Below are 27790 nucleotides of genomic sequence, written 5' to 3'. Positions count from 1 at the left end.
TTATTTCCTGCCGTCACGTCTCCGTTTAGCAGCGGCTGTGGATGTGGAGGCGGGGAGCGGCTGTCCGTGGTGCTGATGGGAATGATGCTCTCCAGTTCTGTGCAGCCGCTACTGCGCATGTTGCATGACAGGTACACGCAAGCCTCCATCTTGGGCATCCCAAGCTGAGGCGAAAGGGCAGCATCCATATACACGTTGATTCAAAAATAACAACAAGCGGGCTCGGAAACCAAAACAAAAAAAAATTGGCAATTTGCCGAGATGTAACTTTTCCCCTCAAACCAATTGAACAAATCGCTTCAGTGCAGGAAGACGGGAACAGAATGGAAACGAAAGGGAGCGAATGGTCGTGGAAGCTCTGTTAACCACTATTTGCACAGTCAGCTTGACTGGATCGAGATTTCTGAGGAATTGACAGGTGACAAAGCCAAACGGTAAGTAGAACTGCGTGCCGTGTTTCGTGAGAGATGACTTTTGTGTTATTTATGTTCATAGCGTGCGCTCGTATGTAGTGAAATCGCATGCTCGTGTTCATATGTGTTGGCATCTTCTTCCTGCATCCCCCCACCCACCCCCGTCATGGTGGTCGCTGCTTGCTATGTTGTGCTCACCTCAGTATCCTCTGCTCTTCTGATGCTCAGGCTTCGGGCGAGTGTCAGCCTCTCTTACTTACTTTTCTCTTGTTAGAAAGAGACCGAATGCGACGTGCAGCCACAGGTTGTGAGAGCCCCGGTAGTCTGCGGATTTATTTTGCTTTGGTTCCATGTCAGTATTTTGTTGAATACATCTGAGGCCTTTCCTCATGGATTATTGGATTGAGCAGTAATAACATAGCAAATAATCCAGTTTTAAGTGGTGATATTACCAGGAATACGACCTATACTTATATATATATCTCAGTTCCACCAAATGACATAGCTGGATTGTTATATCATCAATACTAATATAATAAATAAATATTCGTTTATTTACCTAAATGTAAACCCTCTTCCTAGCAGAAATAATTTTAAGTGTTTTGTTTAATGTCCAGAATCTTAAAAACAACGCTCTGCTCTACTGGCAGATTGGCTGGAATTGTTTATTATCCCATGACCTAGGGGCAAACCATGTAGCCTGCTTGAGTCACTGTCAGCCGTTGCATGACAAAGCCTCTGCCGTTGTAACTTTGCCCCTAGTAAACCAGAGCTAGGGCAATGTTCTTCAGTGGTGGCGCACAGATGAGTCAGACAGTGCCAAGGTCGAGTTATAGTTTCAGCTGAACTCACATTTATGCTTTAATATCAGTCGAGTGGACGCTTAATTGGGGGTTTTTTTGTGTGTGTTTTTTTACATTTTGATTGAGAATGTACACAGTTATATATCGACTGGCTTCACTGAGCTCCACTTTGGGACTGGGAGCCAAAAGAGATGCCAAAATAGATACATTCTGACAAAAGCAGATCACTAACTTCTCTCTTCAAGTTGTATAGTTGCACGCTTCAAAAGAAGACATTATGAACCAGTGCGATAATGTTCAGCACTATCAAGAATGATGTGAATGAAATGCATACTAGTTGTATACCTGCCTCTGCTTCATCCTTCTCCTTTTCAGCTAGAATGTGGAAAGAAGCTGAGATTTCACCTACAGAAATGCAACGGGGAAGATTGCATAGAGAATTTGTAGGTTGCATAAGAAATTGTTTCTCAGAAATGTGGTTGGGTTGCCAAGTCCAACATTTGACACTGCTCCAGCTGTTGCCATCTGAGACGTGTGGATTAGCTTTGACATTATGTTGGCCAGGCGAGTAGTATCCAGCCTTCTGGTTTTCAGGAATTTTCCAAATTGATAAACCAATGTTGTCTTCGTTTGGGCAAAGTGTTTGCATGGAGCCAAAAGGCATTGTACTCAGTGCAGTCAGGAAAGGATTTCTGTTGAGGAAGATGATGATCGATGTGAAGGCAAGGAGTAGACAGGGAGTTGCTGGGTCAAGGCAGTGAGACAAGGAGAGAGAGACAGACAGAGAGTGTTTGTGTCTAGACGGCCTCAGTTAATACACAAGATATATGTTTGGATGAGTGTGTGTTTGTAAGCTGGTGTTGCTGCTTTGCTGTTGGTCTCAGTGTCCCAATGCAATGAAAGGGCAACACTTCTAGATGGACAATGAATCACACAGGTACTGTGGTTGTGAGGTGATTAATGGCCTCTATCAAGAAATGCAAAAATGCTCTCTGTGTAAGTGTGCATTTGTATAGTTTTGTTACTGTAAATACACAGGCCCATATTATCTGTTAGTTGCCTTCACTTTAGTATTATGTTGTAAGAAATGACCGACCAACAGGGACTGTGGGTCATAAATCAATCCAAGGGTTAGAAATCTAAACATGATTGTTGAAATCTAAAAAATGCATTTGGAAAAAAGTCCTATCGAGCCTTTTTTATGTAAGTTCTGGACTAAACTGAAGGAAATTGTAGGCGATATTTATTTCAGCTATCCTTTAAAGGTCACATTCAGCTGACGAGTCCTCAATGACCATTGTTATTCAGGTGCAATGCTTCAGTGATTGAATTTATGCTTGAACTTGCTCTGCTTTATTAAACCTTGTCAGACTGATTCATCTGTATTTCAGACATTTACTGTATGTGACATGCATCTGGAGTAAATATGAATTGATGATGTTAAAAAGAGTAAAGGGCAAAGTTGCAGTGTTCAGGAAACAACAAGCTCTGAAGCTTTAAGCTCTAGCCAACATGGAAGCCATAGAATAACTGTCACATGCAAATAACAGCTGAATTTGTAGAATGAAAAAAAAAAATGGATTCACAATTTGAAATCATTTAAAGCTTTCTTCGTTTGTTCTTGTCCTTCCATTTTTATTTGATTCATTCATTTTATTCACAATTTTTATTATTATTATTTTTCTTTTACACAGGTTCAGAATGGGCACGAGGAATTTTGCCATTTTTCTCCTAGTTCTCTTTCTTTGCTTAGACGGAGGACTTGCCAAAGAAAAAGGAGCAAAGAAAGGAAAGAAGAAAGGGAAGCATGTTTACTGTCCATCGTAAGTACCGTGTGGAATAAACAACATCGTGCTGTGTCATATTGGCCTCTGGCGTAGTGACTACACATGTTAGCTTGATGGCTCTATATACAGTAATGCAAACGTTTTTCTTGTATACAAGTCGAATAAAGAAGTAAGTTTTGTTTTGTTTGCAATCTCTGTTTTAAATCCATTTCTAAGTAAATCACTTTAATCTCTTAGAAAACCTAAACATTTTCTATGAGTAGAATTTGGTTCTACTCGATTGGTTTCAGTCAATCAACATTATCATGACTGATGTTGACCAAGGCTGGGTGCTCTTGCTAATGATGTTTCTTCAGCCTTACATGTCCATGAGAGCGTCTTCGGATCTAACTGTTCTTGGTGGAAATTTGACTAGTCAGAGATTCTTATGCTCTGTGCTGAGGCAGGCACAGTTTGTCAGGACAGTGCCCGCCTCTACTTTTTGGATCAGGAGCGTATGCAGAGACTTCCTTGGATACCATTTATCTGATTTTTCTCCACTGAAAATGGTCAGGAAGGACTTGGTCAGCATGTTCATCTGAGGCAGCCATGGCCAGTGATCATTACAAAATGTATGGTGAACTCATCTAGGAATGGAGAGCAGTTCCTCAGCAGATCCGGACACTTGTGGAGCCAATAGACAGATGGGGAACTGCTGTCCTTTGTAGAGGAGGCTATACCTCACATTAAACATTTTTTATATACATATATTATAGTGTTAGTCTATTAAATCTATTAAAAACACAAACTTACATTTATTTATTTTAGTTCTGAAGTATATTTCTGACCATTTGGTAAATAAATTGGAGATAAATTATCTGAATACTGCATCTCAATTCATATTTAAGCCATCTGCCTTTATCTACTAAAAACACTGTCAAACCTAAAATGAGTATGTGGGTACAGATAGTAAAATGGTTGTTATCCTAACAGCAGAACAATTAGGAACATAGGTTTGAAAAATCATATCACGAAGGTGCATTGAATAGCACCTTTGTAATATGATTTTTTACGTAAGGAAGAAGATGCCAACACATATCAACACGAGCATGCGATTTCACTACATACGAGCGCACGCTATGAACATAAATAACACAAAAGTCATCTCTCACGAAACACGGCACGCAGTTCTACTTACCGTTTGGCTTTGTCCTGAACCGCTGGCCAGGACAGGAGTTTTAATGTTCTCTTGTGCCGGTGTGGATTTTCACCAGGTGCTCCCACCTCAATGACTCTAATTAGGCTAGGCAGTTAAGAAAATGGATGAATGGCTATTACAGTGCTTTTTTTCTGTTTGGGTGTAAAACATCTTAGGGGTGGACAACAATTACTCTTTGTAGGAAAAACCCCGACCAATGTTGTCAGTTCAGCATGAAGCTGAAGCATGGCGGACTTTGTCTATTTTACACCTGATGGATCTTACTTTCCAGTCTCTCCACCATACACATAAATAGATCTCAGGTTCTCATTGCCTCTTCAGTGCATGCCAATAGGTGATTCTTAGGTCATGGTTTAAACTATAGAAGTAAATACTGTAGATCACAAAAGGAATGTAACGTAATTATGTCCTGCGTGCTGAGTTATGTGTAATGTAGAGCTGCGCTATCTTCTTCCTTAAATGGTAACAAATGTCTCTACAATGAAGTCTTGAAATGAGGGATAAACTGTTTGATGTAGAAAATTGGCAAGTGGAAGCTGTATGACATGCTTTGTGTTTAATGCTGCAGATGCCTTTGCGGATCAACTAAACCACTTGGTTCCAGTTTAGCTCTTGTGCTTGAGATTGTCAGGAAGGTCTGTTAAAAAAAAGAGGAGGAAAAAAAGCGGTTTAGTGGATGGGAATTGGGTTTTACTTTGATCAGGGGAACCGCTGAACATATACACACTGCGCAGCATTCTTGTGTAGCACTTTAGCCCATCCTCAGTGCATGATAAGGTTTACATAATAATATGTATTGAGAAGGGGGAATTCTTTGGCAGAAGCATTCATTGCCACCCAGGAGGAGGATTTTTGTTTCCCCTTTCTCTCTTGCCAGATCCCCTCCTCGTCCTTTTCTCTCTGTCCCACTGTATTTTTCATTAGTCAAGCACATGAAAACAAATTATGTTTGACTGATTGTTGTCATGTTGTTAATGTCTTTACTCTCTGTTATGGCGGTGATATTTTATCAAACGGTGTTGTGTTTTTCATTTTTATAGGAACATTTAAAGTAGACTCAAACAAAAAGAACTACAAAGCACAAAAATAGATTATTTGTCTTGAGAAGTCATTTATACTTGTCACCTGTGCGGCAGATTGATTCATTCAGGGGAAAATCATTTTAGTAGGTTACTTATTGGCTTGCTTATTGAACTAGTGCAGTTTTTATAAAAATAGTATGATATGTGTTTTGATCAAGCATTTCACTCATTTATCTTAAAACAAACCCTTGAATGATTTTAAAATGAAATATTTTTGCATCCTTTAGAATTTTTCACATACCCAAATGTTTTATTTATGGATAAATAAAAAACTAAACCTAAACTGCCCTGTGTTTACTGCTCAATAACTTTTATTTGTATGAAAACGTGGTGAGATGATGAACATTGCAAATATTTCAAAATTCAGCATGTTGAGAAAAGTCTTCCATTAGCCTAAGGGATCTTGTCAACTTCCTCAGTCATAATCTGGAAACATCCCATAATAGCAGCACATTTCATTTCTAAACATTGTCTCAGTCTAACAGTTCCTTGGTGGTCCAAATCTTAAAAGCCAATTTAATCCCAGACTGGTAGCTCTCCCAGGTTATAGTTTAATCAAAGAGTATACAGAGTAGAAGTGAGTGCACTGTGCACTTTGTCTGTTCATCTGCCAGGAATTTGACCTGCTAATGTAATCGTGCCTCAAGTTCTCTCTCTGTCTTTTTTATTTGCAGACAGCTGTCATCTGAGGATCTGGCCCGGGTCCCTGCAAATTCAACCAGCAACATCTTGAACAGGTTACTGGTCAGCTATGATCCCAGAATAAGGCCCAACTTCAAAGGCAGGTTTTCTGCTCTTTATCTGTTTCTGTCTCGTTTTTTTTACATTCTAGCTGCAGTGCTGTCATGCTAATTAAAGAAACACATGCATGTGTACCTCCAGATTTCTTCTAGGAGTTTAATGCTGGAAGTAGGAATGTGGAGGCATTAATCAAAATGCATTCCTTTGCAAATGTAACTTGTGCTTAAACAGTTACAGAAGGCCTGGGTTGACTTCTAGCAGATACTGCTGCATGGACAGATTTTAATAGACACTCGTGCATAGAACAAGTCGATATTTCGAAAGTCTGTCTAAGGTTAGGAATCAGATTAATCAAAATCGCTAAAGCAAGCTTACAGACAAAAAAAAAAAACAACCAACCAAACAAGCAAAAGAAACCAGCTGGAACATGTTTATTCAATCCCTGATTTGTCACAACCTTGATCCAAAAAAGAAGGTTCTTTTATACAATGCACAAGTAAAAATTTGATTTTGATGTGAAAGCATGCCTCATCTGTTACCTTTGTACAGTCATTTCTTTTTCATTTTTCATTTTTCAAAGCCCAAAAAACATCCATCGTCAGTGTTTATAGTGTACTGTACACATCACACTGCTGGGAGTACTATGCTTCAGTCTCACAGAAACAGCCATGAAAATAAGAAAGAGGTGGCTGGTGGCCTCTTTTTCTGACTGATCGTCTCCCCAGTCTTCAGGTGGATCTGTAGTTTCCTTGCTCTGGCACTTGGCACCAGGAGCTGTATCTGGGACGTAATGTTTGATGTGTAGTCAGCCGACTTAGCGTTCTCCCTCACTCCCTGCGACTGGTCCAGCAGCCAAACATCTGCTCTCGATTTCAGGGTGACCTGAAATCCTCATCCATTAGCATCCACATCATAATCTCCCAAATTAAGAACTAAACTATGCCTTATGCATTACTTTGCTCAAAGCTGTAACATGGCAAGCTGCTTTTATGGGCCCTATAGAGAATTTCAACGTAATACCAGCATTACCTTGGAATATTACTTCATGTTAATGTTTGATTTGTTGCATTAATGCAAAGAAGATGTGAGCTCTATAACACGCCATAACTTGTGCATTAATTTTGTGACCTGCATGGTAGAATTTATCCAGTGAAACTCGTGAGCCTCAAGTAAACAGCTCAAAGGAAATAATTTATTCAAAGCAGGGTGAGCAGTCTGCATTCATCAACAATTTTTATTAGTTTATGCAAAAGGCTGAGTGGGGAGCGGTGCCAATATACAGTAAATGTTTAGAGCATGAGCTTGGCAAGGAGATGGGATGATTTTGAGAAGGGATTTTTATTTCTTTGCAATGCTGGGCCTTTCACAAATCCTGACCATTAAGATAATCAATTAAATCACTAGGTACAATATGTATGGTTTAGGAATGCATGTACAGGGATTTACAGAACAAATGTAATGTAAACTGCAGGTGCAATACTTGATAACTGCTTTGCTTTGAGAGGTGGGCGAAGCAGTTATTAGACACAGTGAATACAGTTTTCAAAATTACAATTTTCTTTCTCTTTCTAAATCCAGGAATTCCTGTGGAGGATAGAGTGAACATTTTTCATCAACAGCTTTGGCTCAATCCAAGAAACAACCATGGTAAGGATTTGTTGCTGCAGCTTGACAGTATTGGTAATCAATACTTCTGCCAATCAGAAGCAGTGAATGAGGGCTGAAAACTGCTTTGGCCAACACGTTTTAGGGAGAATTCATGAGCATGTTTTCTAGATGGTATTAGATCATTTAGCTGTGAATCATTATGAAGACTGGGGTTTGCATGCCTCATTTATCTGACGGCTTAATTGCTGATCAGGAAATGCAGTTTGAATACTAATTACTAGATTAAACTCAAGGACGAAGCTGGGTTGACTCTTGATCACTTAGAAAGCAATAAATGGAAATTTCCAGTTTCTAATAAGTCTGGCTCACCTGGTGTGATATATCCAATCATTCAACATTGTAATGTCACAAATTACCTAAATCAACAGTTTTATTTTATTCTGGCATGTGCGTTTTAAAGAAAGTAATCCAGGATGTTTTTAGTACAAAAAATGACCCTTCTTCCCACTTAGTGTTATTATAACTTGTCACATTGTCCCTCATAAATCATTTTTTTGAGGTAAATTTGACTTTTTTTTCCATGTAAGTACAATCACATTTTTACTCAAATGGAAAGTTAATTAATGAAAATGTAAAATTTATAGTTTTTCTAAGGCTGAGACATGTAATATGTATATGACCTTCTTTCAGAAGTTTAGCAGACAAATCTCCATACAGTATTTATGTGTGTGGCAGCCAACATGCATTTCAGTGTCCTTCTCCATGTCCTCTTATTTAATGTTGTATAACTGATCCTATTTTAGTTACAGAACCTAAAGTTAGGTCCATCATTTTTTTTTTGACAAAGAGACATTATTTGTTTATTGATTTTTCTTAACTTTGCCTCAGTACACAAACACTGTGAATTTAAAATCAAACATGTGATTTATGTGCAGATTTTGAGCTTTAATTCAAGGGCTTTTACAGACTTTTTGCGTTAACTGTTGAGGGATTACAGCTATTTTTATACCTAACCACCCATCAGAGGCTCAAAATTAATTGGACACACTGACATAATTTTAAATATAAGATTAGTTTTGAATATTTTGATGAAAACCCTTTACAGTCAATGACTCCCTTGAAGTCTAGGGCCCACTGACATCACCAAATGTTGCATTTAGTTTTGTATTAAATATCAGAAAAGCAATCTCTATTGGGTTGAGATGGTGGAACTGACTTACCCATCCAAGATTATTTCACTGCTTGGCCTTAAGAAATTCTTACATTTCTTTTGTGATGTGCTTCGGCTCATGATTAGCTTGCACTGTGAGAGGTTGCCCTATGTTTCACAGCATTTGAATAAATCTATGCAAAGAGTATAGAGCTGTACACTTCAAAATTCATCCTGCTACCTCACTCAGCAGTCATATCATCAGTAAACCCTATTGGCCTGGTTCCACTGGCAGCCATACATGCCAATGCTATAAAATTGCCTTCCCCATGTTTGATAGGTAATATGGTATGCTTTGGCTCGTAAGCTGTTGCGTCTCTATATTTTTCTCTTCCAATCATTCTGGTAACACGTAATCTTGGTTTCATCTGTCCAAAAGTTTTGTCAAAACTGCGCAGGCTCTTTTATTTCTGGCAAAGTCTAATCTGACCTTCTTATTCATCTTCTTGACGTCTCTCATTTGGTTGCTCCATTTTTCACGAAATATCAAGGAAACTGGCCTTACATGACCATTAAACTGCTTGTCACTCAATTTTCCAATTAGTTTTTGAGAACTATGTAAAAATGTCTTTAATTCCTAAACAGTTTTTTGTAAAAAAACCCTTGAATTAAAGTTTAAAGTCTGCATGGCAACCACATTTTTAGTGTTAAATTTAAAATACACAAATGTCTTTGTACAACAAATTATGGACCTTGCTGTATTGCCATTCAAACAACCAAATGTCCAAGAATGATCAGTGTTCAGCAGGGTTAAGTGTTCCATCATGCTCACTTTTATGAGTCATGGCACTCTGAACAAAGTCTTGGATAATATATCCTGGAGTTGGCACTGCTTGAAAATCTACCACACGGGGAAAAAATTGGCAGCAGATAGGTAGTGTGTATTTGCTTATAAAATACTCCAGTCAAGAGTTTCACTCTATTATAGACCACTTAGGATGATAAGTGGAAAATCCTTACAAATCACAGGATGCAAAGATGGTGGAAGAAAATGAACACATCAGGAGGAAACAAACAAAGAAGAAGGGTAATGAAGAAGAAAGAGCTGAGGAAAACAAAGACCTCGAGGAAAAAGTTTTGACCAGTAAAGGAAAGTGTAAAAAACAGACACCATGTTAGAGAGAGAGAGAGAGAGAGAGAGAGAAAGACAAAGGTAAAGTGAAATGGATGGGAGGAGGAAGATTAAATCAGACAGTAGGAGGCCAAAGATCATTAAGACAGATAATGGAAGACAGGGATGAGGAAATTGAGTAGTGAAAAAGAATAAGATAGAGGAAGCGGGAATAAAATTAAAAAGTGTGAAGGTTCAAAGTGTGATAAAAGCAAAGGCATAATAAAGACCGCAAATGGTGGGAATAATCTGAAGAAAGAGACCATAACAGCAAAGACAAAAAGAGAGGATCAAGAAAGCAAGAACAAGATCCAAGAAAGACTAAGTGGAAGAGAAAAAGGCATGCACAAATGCACAACTCTCAAATGGCAGCTTGTTCCTTTCTTCCTTTTTCCCCCTGGACACCCAGACTAGGCATAAACTGAATGAAAGTGAGGAAGGTTTGAAACAAATCTAGCAGAAGGAGGGAGAGACAGCTGGTCACCTCTACCCTCAATTTTTCACTCTGTGGGGTATCTGATCTCAGGAAACCTTCTTTCATTATTCACACCTCCCTCCACCAAACACATTCACTGTATTTAACATACCTATTTTCACATTATGATTATAATCTTTAGAAAACAATGACTAATTTTCTTTGGAGATGGAATAAATTGTCACTATATATGTTTTCACTGCTTCTTAGCTTTAGTTTCCCTCAGTGATTATAGCAAGTTCTTGTGTTAAATCTCTCTGGAATCGAATGTTGTACTGGCACCTTGATTGTGAGCCAGAAGGAAGATATATTTCCTTGTCTGGTTTTAGAGAAGGAAATGGTGTGGGAATTGGCCTGTGTCTCCCTCAGACAGAGAAGAGCCACTAGAACACTATTCATGTTGTATCTCGACACAGGTGTCTAAAATGTGGTTGTATAGAAATGACATCTTATTGCTCCAAAATAAGATATCAACAGCTTGATTGCAAGTTTCCCCTTTCAAAAGAAAATAATGCATCATATGGGCCACTCCTTAACTGTTTGTGCCAAATTCTGACCCTGCCATCTGAATGTCAAAGCAGAAATCAAGACTTAAGAGACTAGGTAACATTGTTCCAAATTTTAGCCTCAGATTTCTGCTCTCAGTTGACAGGTGTGGCCCCTGGTGTGATTGTCTGGTGTTGTAATCTGTTTGCTTCAAGGTTTGACATGATGTGCATTCAGTGATGTTGTTTTGCATACTTTGGTTGTGGTTGAGTTACTTTTGCCTTCCTATCAGGTTAAATCAGCCGTTTCATTCTCCTCTCACCTCTGGCATCAACAGTGGATTTTCACCCAGAGAACTGCAGCTCATCTGAGATTTTCTATGTTTTGGACCGTTCTCTGTAAACCCCAGAGATTGTTGTGTGAGAGAATCCAAATCCAGCAGTTTTTTAAATACTCACAGCAGCCTGTCCGGCACCACAACAACCTAGAAAGGCTCAGAGTCGCTTAAATCTCCCTTCTTTCCACTCTGATGCTCGATTTATTATTTGACCATATCTACATGCCTGATTACATTCAGTTGCTGCCATTAGATTGGCTTATAAAATATTTACATTGACAATTGAACACATGTACCTAATGATTTGGCAAGTGAGTGTATAGATCGACAGTAGGAAATTCCTCAGTAAAGTTAAAATTTGTTTTGGGATACATAAAAGACACAAATAACCCTTAAAATCTACAATTTAACTGTTTTTACTTAGCATTAATTGACATCTCTGCACTGGCTGAAATAATAATAATAATATCTATGTTCACCAGCTATATAGGTGCCAAACCATGCGAGAAGTGAGTGACACAACAATGTGTCACAATCATATCAGAATTTCTATTGACCCAAACTTGGCAGATTTGTGTAGTCTATAAACACGTATATTCTATTTATGTCATTTTAACTGCTGTATTTTGACATTGCATCATTTATGTATTGCAAGTGTAATGACCATGGGCAGTTTTTTTCCCCTTGTAATAAATACTAACATGTTTTAAATTAGGGTAGCAGTAGATGCACATATGCTAAAATTGAGTTATTAAAAATTTCATGTTCTAATGGTTTCTCATTGACTTTACTTTAGATTTAAGCAAGCTGCCATGTCAAATAACAAAAATTTCAATAATAATATAGTTTAAGGTAATAAAAACAAAAGAATAGAAGGGGAGAGTATACGTTTAAGGCGTATTTCCTACACAAGACTGAACACACACAAAGCTGATATTTTAGCCATTTTATTTGACATACCATCTCTCTTCAACCTCAGCTTAATAGCTCACCTGCTCCCAGAACAGCTTGAGGCCCACCATCAGTGTGTGCACAGAGATGTGTCCCAAAGCTCACAGTGATACTTTCCCACCAGCAAGAATGTGGACATTTTACTAATATGTGCACTAATGAGGTACTTGCTGTTGCTGTGTTGATAACATTTGACCCTTGGACTGTGCAGTTTCTTGTGTGTTGACCGCTTTAAAGACATTACGTTGCAGATGTAAACTGTCACTCTGCACTTTAAGTAATCTATATGTTATTATTCATTATTCAAACATATTTAGGAGGCTTGAAATGTTTTTGTTACCCTTTAAAGCATCTCATTCATTCCCACAGAAAATGCACTTTTTGTACCATCCCCCTTAAAGCTTCAGAAAATGTTAGCAGAAAGATTAGCATATGCTTTATTTTATTCCATTTAGAGAGTTTTCCTTTGGGCATCGTTTACCGTGAAAGCACCCAAATTGTGTCCAGTGGAGTTTACATGGAAGTAACATTAACTGTGTTTGTACTCGCCTGGTGTTACACTTAACAGGATTACAGAGTCAACATCTTCTTGCGGCAGCGCTGGAATGACCCCAGGCTGAAACTGCCAGACGACTTCAAGTCCGATTCTCTCACTGTTGATCCCAAGATGTTCAAATGTCTCTGGAAACCCGACCTGTTCTTCGCTAATGAGAAGAGCGCCAACTTTCATGATGTTACCCAAGAAAACATTCTCCTCTTCATCTTCCGTAATGGAGATGTCCTAATCAGTATGAGGTAATTTATTTACTTTTTATTTAAGTTGTTTTTAATCAGTGTACTTGAAATGTCGTCCAGTCTTATGTGATTCATTGAAAATAGTCACTTCATCAGATATGCAATAATCCAGGAAAATGCAGCATTACTGTGAATTTTGCTATGACTTAGTATCCCGTTTAATTTAAAAGTCCTTTCGACAATACCACTCAATTTTAGTTTTGGCCATAAATCATGAATCTTCAAGTTTTAAAACTAATGAAAAAAAAATGTCATAAGTAGTTTCCAGAACTTTAAGTTAAGTAGAAAGGATTCTATCTGCAAACAGATCTCATACAGTCTAGGAATGATCTTCACTAATATTTTATCAATACCAGCTTTGATTTATGATACCAAAACATATAGCTTTTGATATTGATATAGCATTCTATATTTTTTACTAAATGGCTTAAACAGAGTGTATTGATGCTTTTACCATATTAGCTGATCTTTATGCCAAGTAATTATGAGGTTGTTTTATGACTTAGATCTGGGGTCAAGCCCTGTGATCCCTACAGTTTAAAACAACTGGAGATAAAGTATCAGAATTTTAGGAGCGGGACCACGCCTTCAAAAATGCTCCTCCCGGTTCTTATCTATATATGTTCTCCCAGTTCTGCAAGCTGTTCATTCTCATTAACGTTCCCTACCCTCCCTCCCCTTTTCAATTCTTTAACTTCTTCACTTCTAATTAGTACATGGGGATCTGCTAGGCCCAGGGGCCACAACCAGTTCCTTTCGTGGCCTTCCCCAAACTGCAGCTCAATTCACGTCCACGCCATTCACCTTCATCTACTAAAACGCTGTCAAACCTAAAATGAGGACATGGGCTCAGCTAGTGAAAGTAATATAAAATTTGTTTTTTCTGTTTTTAGTATACATCTAACTACCTTGCAGTTGGGTTTTTTTGCATTTCTAAATATTTGGTGACAAGCATACAACAACTCAAATGATTTGACTCCAGTTAAGGAATGAAGGAACACCAAACTTTATTTCCTGTCTAGTTTTCGCTTATCTAGTTGTTGAGACTGGAGCTCATTTGGTTGTTTGAGTGTTATCCTTTTATACTGCACTTAAGCGGTGGCTGGTGCCTAAGTACTAATTAGGAACATCTAAAAAGCACTAAAAGTCAGTTTTGTGTCCTGCCTTGATAACTAGAGACTAATTTTTAAAAAAGGATAGCGTAGCGTTACCCTGCCTATCTTGAAGGCAAGTCAGTCACAACTCAATTGTTGGAGCTCAGAGGCCGTACTGAAGACATAGCCTTTTCATAGCAGCCTTTCTAGCAAAAGGAGTCCAATATGCTGGATATTTTCAGACTTATTAAATCTTGTATTTGAAAGGGATCATTAGGTTATGGTGTTACTTCGCATCTAGCTTTCTATAAACAGTATACATTAAGATGTATTTCAGGCTATTAGAGTTTATTATTGGCCATAGTACAAAGAATGTAAACACTTACATGACTTCAAAAGTAATCACTTCATTATGGCAGCTTCATAGTGGAATATTTAGAAATTTGTAAACTATGTTAGGCCTCAGTCCCAAGAGCCTAGAGACTGGCTGGCAATTCCCTGACAACCTCTGCTTGCTATGAAAGAAATGTGTGTTCTTTAACTGGTTTGGAAGTGGTTCTTAGGTGTTGCTATGAGAAATCAGTTGCAATGAAGATAGCCCTTTGTGACTGCTTTGTTCACCAGCAGATCATCAAGGTCACTTGTGTTTTCCATGGAAGAAACCACCTCATCTGCAAATTCACCACCCTGTAGCAAACTTGCAAAACTGTGGAAACTGGAATCGGAGAACATTGGCCTTCAAAATAAAAATTGTGCTTTACCATTGAAAACCAACACATTTCAAAAGATGGATTTTACTTTGTGAATAGTCTCTATTTCCATTTTGCAATGGACTCTTCACAGTTTCACTACACTTCCATCCACACTACAGGGAATCATGGCAATCTGCTTGCAACCAAAACTGCTTATCAATACTTCAGCCAGTTATCAGCAACCACTTCTAAGTTATTACCTGGTTTTGTGTGCCTTGAGGGCCATACCTCTGGGTACAGTAACAATTGAGCATTAAGATTGTCATATTATGTCAAAACACTAACTGTTCTTTTTAGGCATTGCTATGGCCTTTATGTCAAATAAAAAGGAGACACCTCTTGCTACTATTTAGAGCAAAACAACCTCTCCTGAACAAAAAGCTGGCTAATTTGGCATAATTTCAGACTGAATTAATGTAGCATCAACCTTAATAGTAACCAAATGACTGCTTAGTGTTCGCAATATTAGACTACATAAAAGTGCAGAATTATATTATGAAGCTGTGGGCACATCTGTAAATAAGACTGAGCACATTAAATAATTTTTGACCCAGCTGCATAGAACTATTACCTGTAGTGCTGCCAATGTATTTAATCATGGATCATTTGTGTCTATGCCCTGAAATACTGCAAATTCACTCTGATATATTTTAGTCTATACTGGAAATATTTGTCAATGTTTTCTGTCCTTCTTTACTTTATTTTAATCTCTTTTTTCACTAATTAAGACTGTAAAACTGGAAACTCAAAAGATAAAACTGTTTACATGCACAAGATTTGGTGAAAAACAGATTCGTACCCTGCCTTTTACCCTACAACAAGTAGAATAGGTTCCAGGCCCCCATGTAACACACAACTGGACAACCAATAGAAATGTGAATGTATAGACTTAATATTCAAAGGAATTGCTGTTAGGTTTTAGTCATCTCCAAAGAGAATTGTCTGTATGTTTGCATCTACCATTTTATTCCATGTTAATGTATCACTCAGAAAAAAAGCCTTTCGGGTTAAAGCCTTGACTCCAGTGTGATCTAGGGTTTCATTTTGTGAAGTGTATACAATAATATATGCAATGAATACAATAAAGTGGCCATAAATAAAAAAAAATAAAAATCTTCTTCCTCCGACAGGTTGTCCATCACCCTTTCTTGTCCACTGGATCTGACTTTATTCCCTATGGACACACAGAAGTGTAAAATGCAGCTTGAAAGCTGTAAGTTTTTCTAAATTAACAACACTTTAAAGTATCTCATCAGTCTACACATGTGCTTGCTGATATTTTAGACATTCAGTATTTATGAGTTGGGAATATGTTTGTTGTTTTTGTAAAGTAGTTGGTTTTGGGGTAAATGAGAGCTTTTTGCTTGTGTTTAGCAGCCAATTCCAGTGGTGAACACTTAGTGCAGTAGAATAAATCATCATATTTTAGGGTTGTCGTGAGAGTCTCATAGCTAATTGAGCTTGACTTGTGTTTACTGCATCTTGTTTACAAAGCGGTTAGACTTAAATAAGCAACATAACTTGAAGCCATTACCCTGTAAAGCCAAACCTGACTGTTGAGATGTATCATATTCTGGATGGCTTCATGCATTTGTTATGTTTTGAAATGTTGTGTTCATTGCAAGGGTGGTAACGGTGGGCTTGAACTATATATATGTATATATATATATGTGTGTGTTTGACTGTTTTTGTATCTCTGCATCTGTGCCCTCCTGTTTTCCAGTTGGTTATACAACAGATGACCTGCAGTTTATGTGGCAGACAGGAGACCCTGTGCAAATGGATGCTATTGCTCTGCCACAGTTTGATATCAGACAAGAAGATATTACTTATGGAAACTGCACCAAATACTATGCAGGCACAGGTACTTTCTTCATCATGAAACAATATAAAGTGTTTTTTAATAAGGAAGTTAAAAAGTTTTGACTGTCGAAAGAAAGTAGTTACGCTCAGCTGACAGTAAAAATGTACAGCAGAAGTCTGAATGGGTATATTGAACTACTAAATCACTTTTTTTCTCCGCTGGCATCTGCGCTAAAATTCCGACTGTCTATCTATGGACATTGTTTTAAGTAATATAAATTTTTTTTTAAAGAAAATTATCCTCAACCTAAAAGTATATTCATATGGATATGTCTGCCATTAACTGTAGATTATGTCCCTCTTGGATATCCACCGAAAATCATTGAAAGTCACTGAGCAGACAGATATATCAGATAACTTAGGACAAATTCAGAAATATTGCAAATTTACTTAGTCATGACTGAAAGGTTACTCTGACTCTCCTCAAAGTAAACAAAATAATAATATTAGCACATGCTGCAACTTGAAACATGGAGTGACTTCGAGTTGGCACAGTGCAAACTCCTCTCATTCATTTTATTTCTATTTCATGATCTGTTATCAGTAGTCAAACCTAATGTTGACAAGTTTAAAGTAATTTAGAGTTTAAAAAGACAAACCACAGTGAAGGTTTCGCTCATGGTTAAATAAAATGTAAAGACAGAAAAAACAAACAAAAAAACATTGAAATGTTTTTAATTTATTAATATGAATGTGATCCCTGAGCCCAACACACCAACACAAATCGCTGCTCTAATGAGGACACAAATGACTCTTCTCTTAGTATGCTGTCTGGCTAGCTTAGCATTAGCATGCTGTCCGTGCAGACTCTTGCAAAGAGCTGTAGTTGTGTGACCAGCATAATGCAGCTTTTTCTGTCCTGGATGTATTTTCCACTTTACCATGACGATCTCATCCGTTTGTGCAATTCTGAAGAATGTTTACAGGACCTTGAGAAATCTCTGCTATGGAGATTTAAGGCAGTTGTAAAGGCCAAAGTGGGGCGAATGTAGTACTAGCAAGGTGTAGCTAACAGGTTGTGCACTGAGTATAGTAAAAACAACAGTGGTAACATTCAGTTTTCCAAGAATATCTTTTAATTATTTGGCTTCATTATGTCCATTACAGCCTATCATTTTAAACAATCACACGGTGGTGGTTTATTAAGGAAGTTAACCAAGATTTTTCTGAGTGTGTTTTACCAAAATTTCCGATGTTATCATCAAATGGCCAAATGTACAACAAGGACTAGACAGGATAAGATCTGTTTGTTCCCATTTGTCATGAGAAGAATTTAAAAATACAAAAGGTTGAGGAAAAAAAGTAAAAAAAAACTGTTAACTTACTCTGAAACTAAAATAAAATAAAGAAGTAGGCTTATTTGCAAATGTTATGTATGTGTAAATCTATTGTAGAATTATGTCACTGTATAAATATGAAATAATAAAATCGTTTTGAAATTGCAGCCAGCAGGAAAAAAACATATTTCTAAAAATCTGATTTGTCCCCAGGTGGTGATTTTACGTTTTTATCTGCTGTCTTGAACTGTGTTTGAAGCTAGCAAATTAGGTGTGCAGCATCAGTTATCATGACAGTGTACCAGTGCCAGAAGTGAACCACCTACTGGGTTATCCTTCTTGGTCCTAAATATTGAATTGCATTACAGGCCTCAGTACCCTTATATGCAATTATGTGATCCTTACTGAATATTGTTGATAAGAGTTTTCTTCTTTTTTTAAATGTGTCTAAATACCAGTGAAGAAACCTTATGGGTAGCAGACAGCTTGTAAAAGTTGCCATTTTTCCAGGCTGCTAGCCGAACTAAGAATAACAACTAATCCTGTAATAAAAGAAGTAAAATGCAAAAAAGAAAAAAGTTATGGTACTGTGGTATACACTTATGCCGACTTATGTGAGTACAAAATGAATTCACAATGAAATGGAAAAATCTCTATCAGCCAACAGAGCTGGTATGACCTCAATGCTCTCACACTTGGGGAGGCACACTGCTGGTGATGAGTCAGGCTTTTAACTGGTTGCCATGGCTACCTGGCCAGACACAAAGATCACCTCTGTCTACGACTGGTTCAAGCCTGCTTGGCGACACAGGCGGCCCTTATATGCTGTATAAAAGCTCCAGAGATCCCTGAGCTAGTTAAATATTACTTCAGCCCACCCACTCTACCATCCCATTAGACCGACTAACTAGGCTCCATATTCAGAAACAAAAGGCTCCTGGAAAAGGTCTGAATCTTATGGATTCTTATTCCTCTGGCTTACTAATGATGGCTTTAACGCCAACAGGAATGAGTGATTGAAAAACAGATAAGTTATTAGTAGGAATGTATACAGTACTTTCAAGCAAAATCACTTAAAAAAAGAGAAAATGGAAGTGCCATTTCTAACAGTAATAACTCATAGGATTTGGGGCAGGTTCGGACATCCTACACATTTGGCACATTCACAGTAGGAAGCAGTATTTTCTGATGTGCGGCCTTGACTGCTCAAATAGGTCTCAGCTTTAACAAAGTTATTTGAAATGATATTAAAGTCCTTAGGCCTATTGGCTGTTGTCTTCTCTTTCTGCTTTCTCCATGACAAATGATACACACGACTGCAGTTTGCTTTTCTCTTTGGCCAAAGGACGAGGTAGAGTGCATAAAGAACTTACCTTACCTCCTAATGCCTAATGTGGCTTTTATAGACCGTTCAGTGAAGTGCCAGTTCTCTCACCTGCTCTTTTTCAGTTAAGGGACTGGTTGCTCTGAAGACCACATTTCTACCAATATGTAACATTCGATTTTTTCTTGTTGATCTTGAATCTACTGCTAGCTATTGCCTCTAATAAATTATACTTTCGAGGAAAATGTGGAGCATGGGCTTCATATAGTGCCATTTCTCTGAATTGGGACACATAAATCATGTGCATGACGGCACTGCCAGTGCCATCAAGCACATGCCTACTTAACTACCTTAGCTATGTTTTGATGAAATCATGTTTTGATATGTGACCATTGTTTCCATTGTCATGCAGGGTACTACACTTGTGTAGAGGTTATCTTCACCCTAAGGCGACAGGTTGGCTTCTACATGATGGGTGTTTATGCCCCTACGTTGCTCATCGTAGTCCTTTCATGGCTTTCCTTTTGGATTAACCCTGATGCAAGTGCTGCCAGGGTTCCTTTGGGTATGGATTACTTGATAATTTTCACCGATCTTTATCAGTACACATTATCTGTGAAATATTTCTTGTGCTTCCATCCAGGGATAAGTGCATAATTAGATCAAAAAGAGTGATGGGTGAGAGTGGATTTTTTTATTGGAGAATTTAGACATTAAAACTACTGTCTAAAAGGATTTCTATCGGGCAAAAGGCTATAGTAAATAAATAGAAACCACTCTAAAGTATTTGGATGTTTGTATGGATCACTGACCTCATCCATCACTTTGACACCACGAAGGACTTGTCTGTCGAGGTTGGTGTTAAAGCCATCGTTTTTCTGTATGTGACAAATCACTGAGTATCGCTGTAATTGACAGATGGGACCCATGAAGCAAGAACCCTTGTCCAGTGTAAACTAAATACACATGAATCAGAGCTGAGAGCTTAAACCCATGTTTAAGTGCAATAACTGCCCCCTTTGCTGGTTAGTCAGTTGGTTTATGCCCAACTTTGGTTTCTCTTTGCTATTATGTTTAAACTCTAAAACATTCATCCACTCAAGCTAATTTTCCCATTTAGACAAGAAGCTGATTCCCATAAACATCCACTGATAAAATGCCTTTTGGTAGATTTTAGCTTATTGTTACTGGAGGCAAGTCCAGGCTCTTGTCTTTCACTGAAATTCTTATTTTATTCCTTGCAATCAATAAAGTGTTACGGAGACAGTGGGAATGCAGAAGCTACTTGAGCTGCCCAACAAGGCACACCTGATCCCTATTAAACAAAGTAATGAAGGAGTGTGCTGAAGCACACAGGTGCTGTTTTTTTTTCCAAATTAAAGAAGCACACGTTGCATCAAGCCTGAAGGAGTTTCAGGTAGATTACCAGAGTGTTAGAACGAGCCCTAAGGGGGGTGACAAGGATGGTTTGGTACTGGTAGTACTTAGATTATAGTGTGTGTTTGTATATGTACTGCATAAATCACAGGACCCAGATGAGCAATATCTAGTGACCCCCTTTTTATAACACTGATTGTTGACACAATTTGTCTTTCACTTAGGCCTCTATGTTGGAAAAAGGAACTAGGTTAATATACTCTAAACACAGGCTGGCACCACTGGCTAATATGAAGTTGTCAGTTCTTTTAAACAGTCGTTTTCATACGTTTCCTCAGCTAAAACACACTCTTTTCATAGCATCTTTATAGTTTACCATGTTTTTAAATTTCTTTGTCATGCCCTGTACATGCCCTTATGTCTTGTGTCTCTACTTAATGGATGTCCTCAAAACATGTGACGCCTGGAACTGATTAACTAACCTGGTCAAATTGTAGCTCAATTTGACTTCTGATGTGGTATGGTACAATACATAACAGTGATAAATTAACCACTCAAATGCTCCAAATCACAGGCTCCACTGTGATTTTTCACATTCAGTTTAATGAAATAGCTGAATAAGTAATTTGGTTGGGAAGGCCGTCTCTGGTTGATGTTACAACTTGAAATTCAAGTCCTGAATCTAAAAATACTCAGATAAAGACGCTACTACTGTCTAATGAGTGAATGTAGTGAACTAACAATTATTTGTACAGCAGACATATTTCAAGTATGTGTTACATGTACAAAATATAAAAGTTTTGGCACACCCTTATGTGTTCAGATTAATTCGAAAAATGCCTCAGCAAGGTTACATATCATGGTATAGATGTTATATTTGCCTATGTCTTATAGATGTTTATGCATTATCTTTCCTTCATATGCTGTAAATGTTTATACTACACTTTACAAACACTACACTTTTCAGAATTGACAGAGTATTTGTAGATCTTGTGCTGGCTTGAGAAAAAATCTTTCCACTTTGCTTGTCCCCCTCCTCCTTCATAATTCAACCTGTGTGTAATATGTCAGTGTCACCCACATCCAGTGTCACACTGGCACCTCTGTGTGTGTGTGTTCAGGGCTGCACAGATAAGATAATCCATTGTTATCCCACTTCAGTCTTCCAGTGCTTCCTTTTTTCCATCCTCCCCCCAGTTGTTTATCACCACTTTCATTCCATCATCACTCCAACTCCTCCTGGAAGCCTCCCCTGACTTCTCTCTAAATGGGATCAGTCCAGGTCAGTTAGCACCCAGGTGTGGGAATACTCTCATTTATAGCTCTGTGCCGTGTGTGTGTGTGTGTGTGTGTGTGAGTGTTAGTGTACATGTGGATATACTGTATGTGTCCATGTGCTCATTGAACTGAGGTGTGTGTTTTTATGTTTAAACAGCATGTATTCTTGCCGCATAGGGAGTGTGAACAGATGTAACAATATAACTTGGTGTGCTGTGACACAACAGAAATTTTCTGTACAGTATGTTGTTCCTGTTTTTCATTCTCATATAAAGCCCAAGTGTTTTTTTACTGATGAACAAGACACCAATATTGCCACTTTCATATTTCTCTCTGTTCGTTGTTAATAGGTGGGCTTCCACAATTCTGTAATTAAAGTTTATTCCAGTGAGAAAGAAGCAATTTGTTTAGAAATCCTGAACCCAGTATGAACGTTTTGTTGATGAGTGACCAATATGAGGCCTGGAGGCAAAACCTAGTAACCATTTATATGTTTTATTATGTCCCTGAAGCAGAACTATTATTTGAAAAAAAGTGTGCAAAGCTCTTTGTCAGTTCTTAGAACACCCTCTAAAGGCTGGCTGTAATTATTTCTGCTGTATCCTGTAAGAATGCTTTGGTGCTTTGCAAAGGAATCTGTAACCTGTAATCCTATTGGCTATTAACGATAAAAATGATTTAAAAATACTCTTTCATTAAAGGCTCTTTGAGCTCTTGGAGATTTCCTAATAAATGAGGTAACTCTTTGCAATTTATAAAAGCTTTTGTGCAGATTAGTGTATTACTAAATAAATTTTTTATTTTTTATTCATTAAAGATGAAACGTATCAGTTTTCCCTCCTCAGCAGTAAGTTAATCAAATGCTTTATCGCTGTGAAAAATAAATATTTTTGCTATACAGGGAGGAAGTTTTTGTTTTGATTGCTAGCTGTTTTCACGGGGACTAAAATGTACACATATATCTCAATATAAAAAAACAAACCAAAAACAAAAAAATACCTCATCTGACTATGATGACTGACAAGGTCTCTTGTTATAACTCTCCATACAGGCATCCTCTCAGTGCTCTCTTTGTCCTCTGAGTGTACCTCCTTGGCCTCAGAGCTGCCTAAAGTATCCTACGTCAAGGCTATCGACATCTGGCTCATTGCTTGCCTGCTGTTTGGTTTCGCCTCGCTGGTGGAGTATGCCGTGGTTCAAGTGATGCTCAACAGCCCAAAACGCATTGAGGCAGAGAAGGCAAAGATAGCATCCAAAGAGAAGGCTGCAGGAAAGAGCCCTGCTGCCCGGAACAACACGGTCAATGGAACCGGAGGGACACCGCTTCACGTCAGCACCTTGCATGTCAGTATAGTTGGTTTGACAATTTGAGTATGTGTGTTTAAATCTGTAAGTCACCTCTAAGTAGCCTTCTTACTAGAGTTTGCATGCAGTATAACAGGAGCAATTTAAATGAAAATGCACCAGAGGACACATGCTTTGCATATGGTGCTCAAACTAGTGGAATCCACTTTTTGCAGTCCAGTTTAGATCTTTTATCATGATCATCAACAGCTTTTACTTCTTCAGAGTTTCAACTTTGCATATGCGTAAATGTCACCATTTCTTGTCAGTCTATACGCTTTTCATATAAAAAAACAATTCAAATTGCCAAAAATCTTTCAAAAGAAAGAGGGCAGTTGGTATATGCGTGGCCACATTAGGCTTAAAACTATATACCTGTGTTTGGAACACAGAAACTCCGGTGCCAAAACGCAAAACCCTTTCTCTTCAAATGCAAATAGAAAAAAAGCTATTTTTTGACATATCAAAAGCTTAAAATTCCCCATTGAAAGGCGTTTAAAACCTCTGATTTTGTTCTTTATCCATTTATATCTATTTAGTTTTTGCTAAAGAATATTTGGACATGGAGGCATAAACCAAAACATCTTTAAATTGCCTGAAACCCTAAATAAGCACTCAAACATTAGGCATAAATATTTGCATCATCCATCAAGATAACATTGAGGGTATTTATGTTATGTGTGACTTGATTTCAGTTGCATTTTGCTTAATGAGAGCACAGACGCTTGTGTAATCAATAATGATGATATCCATAATGACCTCTTTGGGTTTTGATGCTCCAGTTAATCACCAAATCATTTTAACGATGGTGCATTTTTGTTGTTGAGTGACTGTTGAGTGTTTGGATGCCTGTGTATAGTTTTTTTGATTTAATGTAACTCCCAAACCACATCAACAACCAGATCCAGCATCTGATAGGAATATTAAGGTACTGAGAAAAGGGAAATCCAGTCATTAATAATTGGCATTGTGTCTGACATACACAAACACACACCTTGGTCAGGGCTCAAGTCTGACACTTACATGCACACGCAGGATGTTGCATGGGTCTTCCGATTGTATGCCCTAATTGAAATTAATTTACCTCTGAGTCTATGTTAGTCCGAACCACATTTGGTCTGAGAGGATTACATTATTCCATTGAGGTTTAATAGGTTTTCTTGTCAAAACCAAATCAAAATAATGAAGCTTTAATGAGCTTAATGACTTCAGTGAATAAGCATCCTTAGTCTGATTAGATCCTGTTCACCCCGCAGGCCTTCAGGGAAGTCGATGAAAGGGATTTTTTTTGGATGACATTAACTTAAGTCCTCCTGCAGACTGTTTTGTGTAAGCACGGGTTGTGATAACATGTAGAGGCTGTAGAGGAGTCACAAGAACCTAGATGAGAGAACAGCCATATTAGGCAAAATTTTATAAAACAAAGCAAGTCTAGTTTTGGCTCCAAAGATATTTTTTCCTCTTAAAATAGCAGTAGCTTTGATTTAGCTTCAGAGTTCTATCCAAGTTTCAAGATCAAACAGCTCTTTTACAACATTTTCAAAGTGTAGTCTGTTTTCAATTGAGTCCAGCTATCTTGCATAGCCTCATTTCAATGCTCCTTTCAGTTTGGAGAAAAACCTCCATACAGAATAGATGTGACATCATCGCTACTGTAAAGAAACAGAACACTTTGTTATGTGTCAAAGAGTAGTCAGAGCAAGTGTGGCATTCAGTTAGCTTTTGCCATAATAAGAGGTTTAAAAACGGCACAGTCAAAAATGTTTCTGTATGCTGTGTTGTGCTGCTTGGTTCGCAAGAAAGGTATCTATACAAAGTACAGAGGTGATGGCAAAAGTTTTAGTTGTAAAAAATGGGAAGATTCACACCTGCCTCATGCAGTCTTAGTCTGATAAATATACATTCCAACTTGCAGAAAATTGCATGTGTCTGTATTTGTATATCAGAAATTACTCTTATGTCTTATGTGATGTGGTTAGGTACACTTACCTTCATAATTTGTTGGACAAAGACACATTTTTGCAGTTCTGTTTCTATATGTCACCACAGTGGATTTTAAATCAAGCAATTCACATGTGATTGAAGTGCAGACTTTTGGCTTTAATTCAGGGGGTTTTACAACAAATTTGGATCAAATCTTTAGGAATTACAGACATTTTTATACATAGTCTCCTGTTTTTAGGGCTCAAAAGTAATTGGACAACTTACTAATAAGCAGTTTTGTGGCCAGAACAGGCCCATTCCTTCATTATTTCATGACAAATGAAGCAGATATAATGTGCTGGTATATCTTATCAGCTCCATTAAAACTGCTCCTGTGCATTGTTCGCTGGGAAAGGCCACTTCCACTTGGGGTGTGCTTGACTTGCAGCCGTGCTTCAGTGTCGAAATAACATCCACATAAATGGCAGGACTCTGGGTTTCCTGGTGGAGCATGTTTTTGGCTCAAGTGACTGGATGTAATAGAAAACACTTTTGGCAGCTACTAAACAAGTAGAGAACGACTGATTGTGCAGCAAGAGGTTAGTGACAGGCATGAGGAAAGATGTGCAGAACTTAAACTAAAGTAGCAGATGAGTTCTGTCTGCTCTAATAACTTAACTTTGGTCAACATGGGAATAGTGTTCCAGTGTGAACTTTGCAGCTAACCATCCTTATTTAATTTTTACTAAGCTACAATAAACTACAGTGCAGAATAATGCAGTAGAGGTATGGTTTCATTGGTTTAAAGTCTTAAATTCACTGAAGAACTTGCTGTACAGGTGGAATAATCTTGGGGCCACTGATAAAGCTACAAGCCTTTATGGATTGCAAAGTCAGTCTGTTGCTCACTCAACCAGTTTTGAACCACTTTGCTGTGGCTACTCTGCCTTAGGGGCTGCCCGTAGCTCTTTCGGAATATTACTCTAATCTTATCATGGCTCAGATGTTTCACACAGATAAATGTATTTTTAGAGAGAAATGATGAAGAATTCAATAATCAAGTCGGTCTGTGTCTGTGTGTGCTTTTGTCTTGAACCCAGGTGGCTGAGACCCGCTGCAAGAAGGTGTGCACCTCTAAATCAGACCTGAGGACCAATGATTTCAGCATTGTGGGTTCACTCCCACGGGACTTTGAACTGTCAAACTTTGACTGCTACGGGAAGCCCATCGATACTGGTTCTGGTCTCGGCAAATCCCAAGCAAAGAACAACAAGAAACCTCCTCCGCCAAAGCCGGTCATCCCATCTGCTGCCAAAAGAATTGACCTGTACGCGAGAGCTCTCTTCCCTTTCTCCTTCCTCTTCTTTAATGTGATTTACTGGTCTATATATTTGTGATTATCTTCAAATGATCTTGTATTATCGACCACCCCCCCACACCGTCACAAGTTTCTTAATTATTAAAGTGAACTTTTAAAGAAATGTGAAACCTACCCATACAAAATGATTTTTGAGAATCATTATATATTACTATAATTGTTATATTTATCTTAAAAAACACACACACATTGTGATCATTTGTGTATAAAAATGATTCCAAATCAGTTTTTCTTATCTTTCCTAAAATGAATAGTTAAAAAAAGCTTTGTTTGTTTTTGTAGTACTTAAGAGGTTAATACAGGATAGCAGATAAAGCAACTGATCTGATGCAAACAAATCCACAAAGACTGATTAAGAAATAAACTGTAGACGCGCAGATCGATTGATGATGCTTATCGATTTATTCATTTATTTGTTTGATTAATTTTTGCAATTGCCCAGTGGGAGTATGCTCGCAAGTTTAATAAGTTAAAGCGTTTTATTTAAGCTTCAATGCAACGTGCAACATTATAATTACCTTGCATGTTAAAATAATGCATGTATATGAAAACAAAGTATAAATATATATATATAGAATATATATTTAGTACATTTATTTAATATTATTTTGATTTGCTCTTGAGAAGATATGTGGATGTGAAACACTCCTATTCCTGCTCAGACGGCCATGTGACACTGCCACTCCTCCAGAAAATGTAATATTTGACACTTTTATTGTGTGTAAATGGGTCACTACTGAACTGGGACCATATGTTTGTGAAATACACAAGCAAAGAAAATAAATGAATAAGCAACTTTTCACCATTTAATGTGATTAAATTAAACAAAGATTTAAATCGAGAACTGTTTTTCATTAATTGCTATGCTGCAAATACTCATATTCTTTACCTTTTTTAAATTTGTTTGTTGATTATTACTCAGCCTGCAGCTGGTTAACATGTATTTGTATTACTTACAATAAGACAAAAAACTGTCTATATTGACAACATTTTCCCTTCTGCACTGTCCATTTGCATTCTGAACATCATGCGACATCTGTTTCTTCACCTAGGCTTGACCTCTCCTAATCTGCTAAACCAGCCATCAATTATTCATGAAAACCTGCTTTGAAAATGACCCCAGACCATCACTGTGAGACTTCTCATATGAAATCTGTCTCTGGCTTAATGAAGCAAGATAAAT

General features: G+C 37.8%; 1 protein-coding gene across 1 annotated transcript; it reads left to right on the top strand.

Moving 5' to 3' along the window:
• Window positions 1–28: 28 nt before the first annotated feature.
• On the top strand, window positions 29–27448 carry glrbb (glycine receptor, beta b). The gene is given in 11 exon segments (XM_019364052.2): window positions 29–434; window positions 2911–3039; window positions 5958–6064; window positions 7603–7631; window positions 7633–7671; window positions 12771–12997; window positions 15974–16056; window positions 16567–16707; window positions 19720–19872; window positions 23014–23306; window positions 26330–27448. Coding segments are annotated over 10 exon segments (1491 nt in total). The 5' UTR covers window positions 29–434; window positions 2911–2917; the 3' UTR covers window positions 26627–27448.
• Window positions 27449–27790: the final 342 nt, after the last annotated feature.

The sequence above is a fragment of the Oreochromis niloticus genome, linkage group LG2 (assembly GCF_001858045.2).
Source record: "Oreochromis niloticus isolate F11D_XX linkage group LG2, O_niloticus_UMD_NMBU, whole genome shotgun sequence".
In the NCBI taxonomy this organism is placed as follows: domain Eukaryota; kingdom Metazoa; phylum Chordata; class Actinopteri; order Cichliformes; family Cichlidae; genus Oreochromis; species Oreochromis niloticus.
The sequence above is the reverse complement of the archived record's forward strand: the minus strand, read 5'-3'. Positions and strand labels throughout refer to the sequence as shown.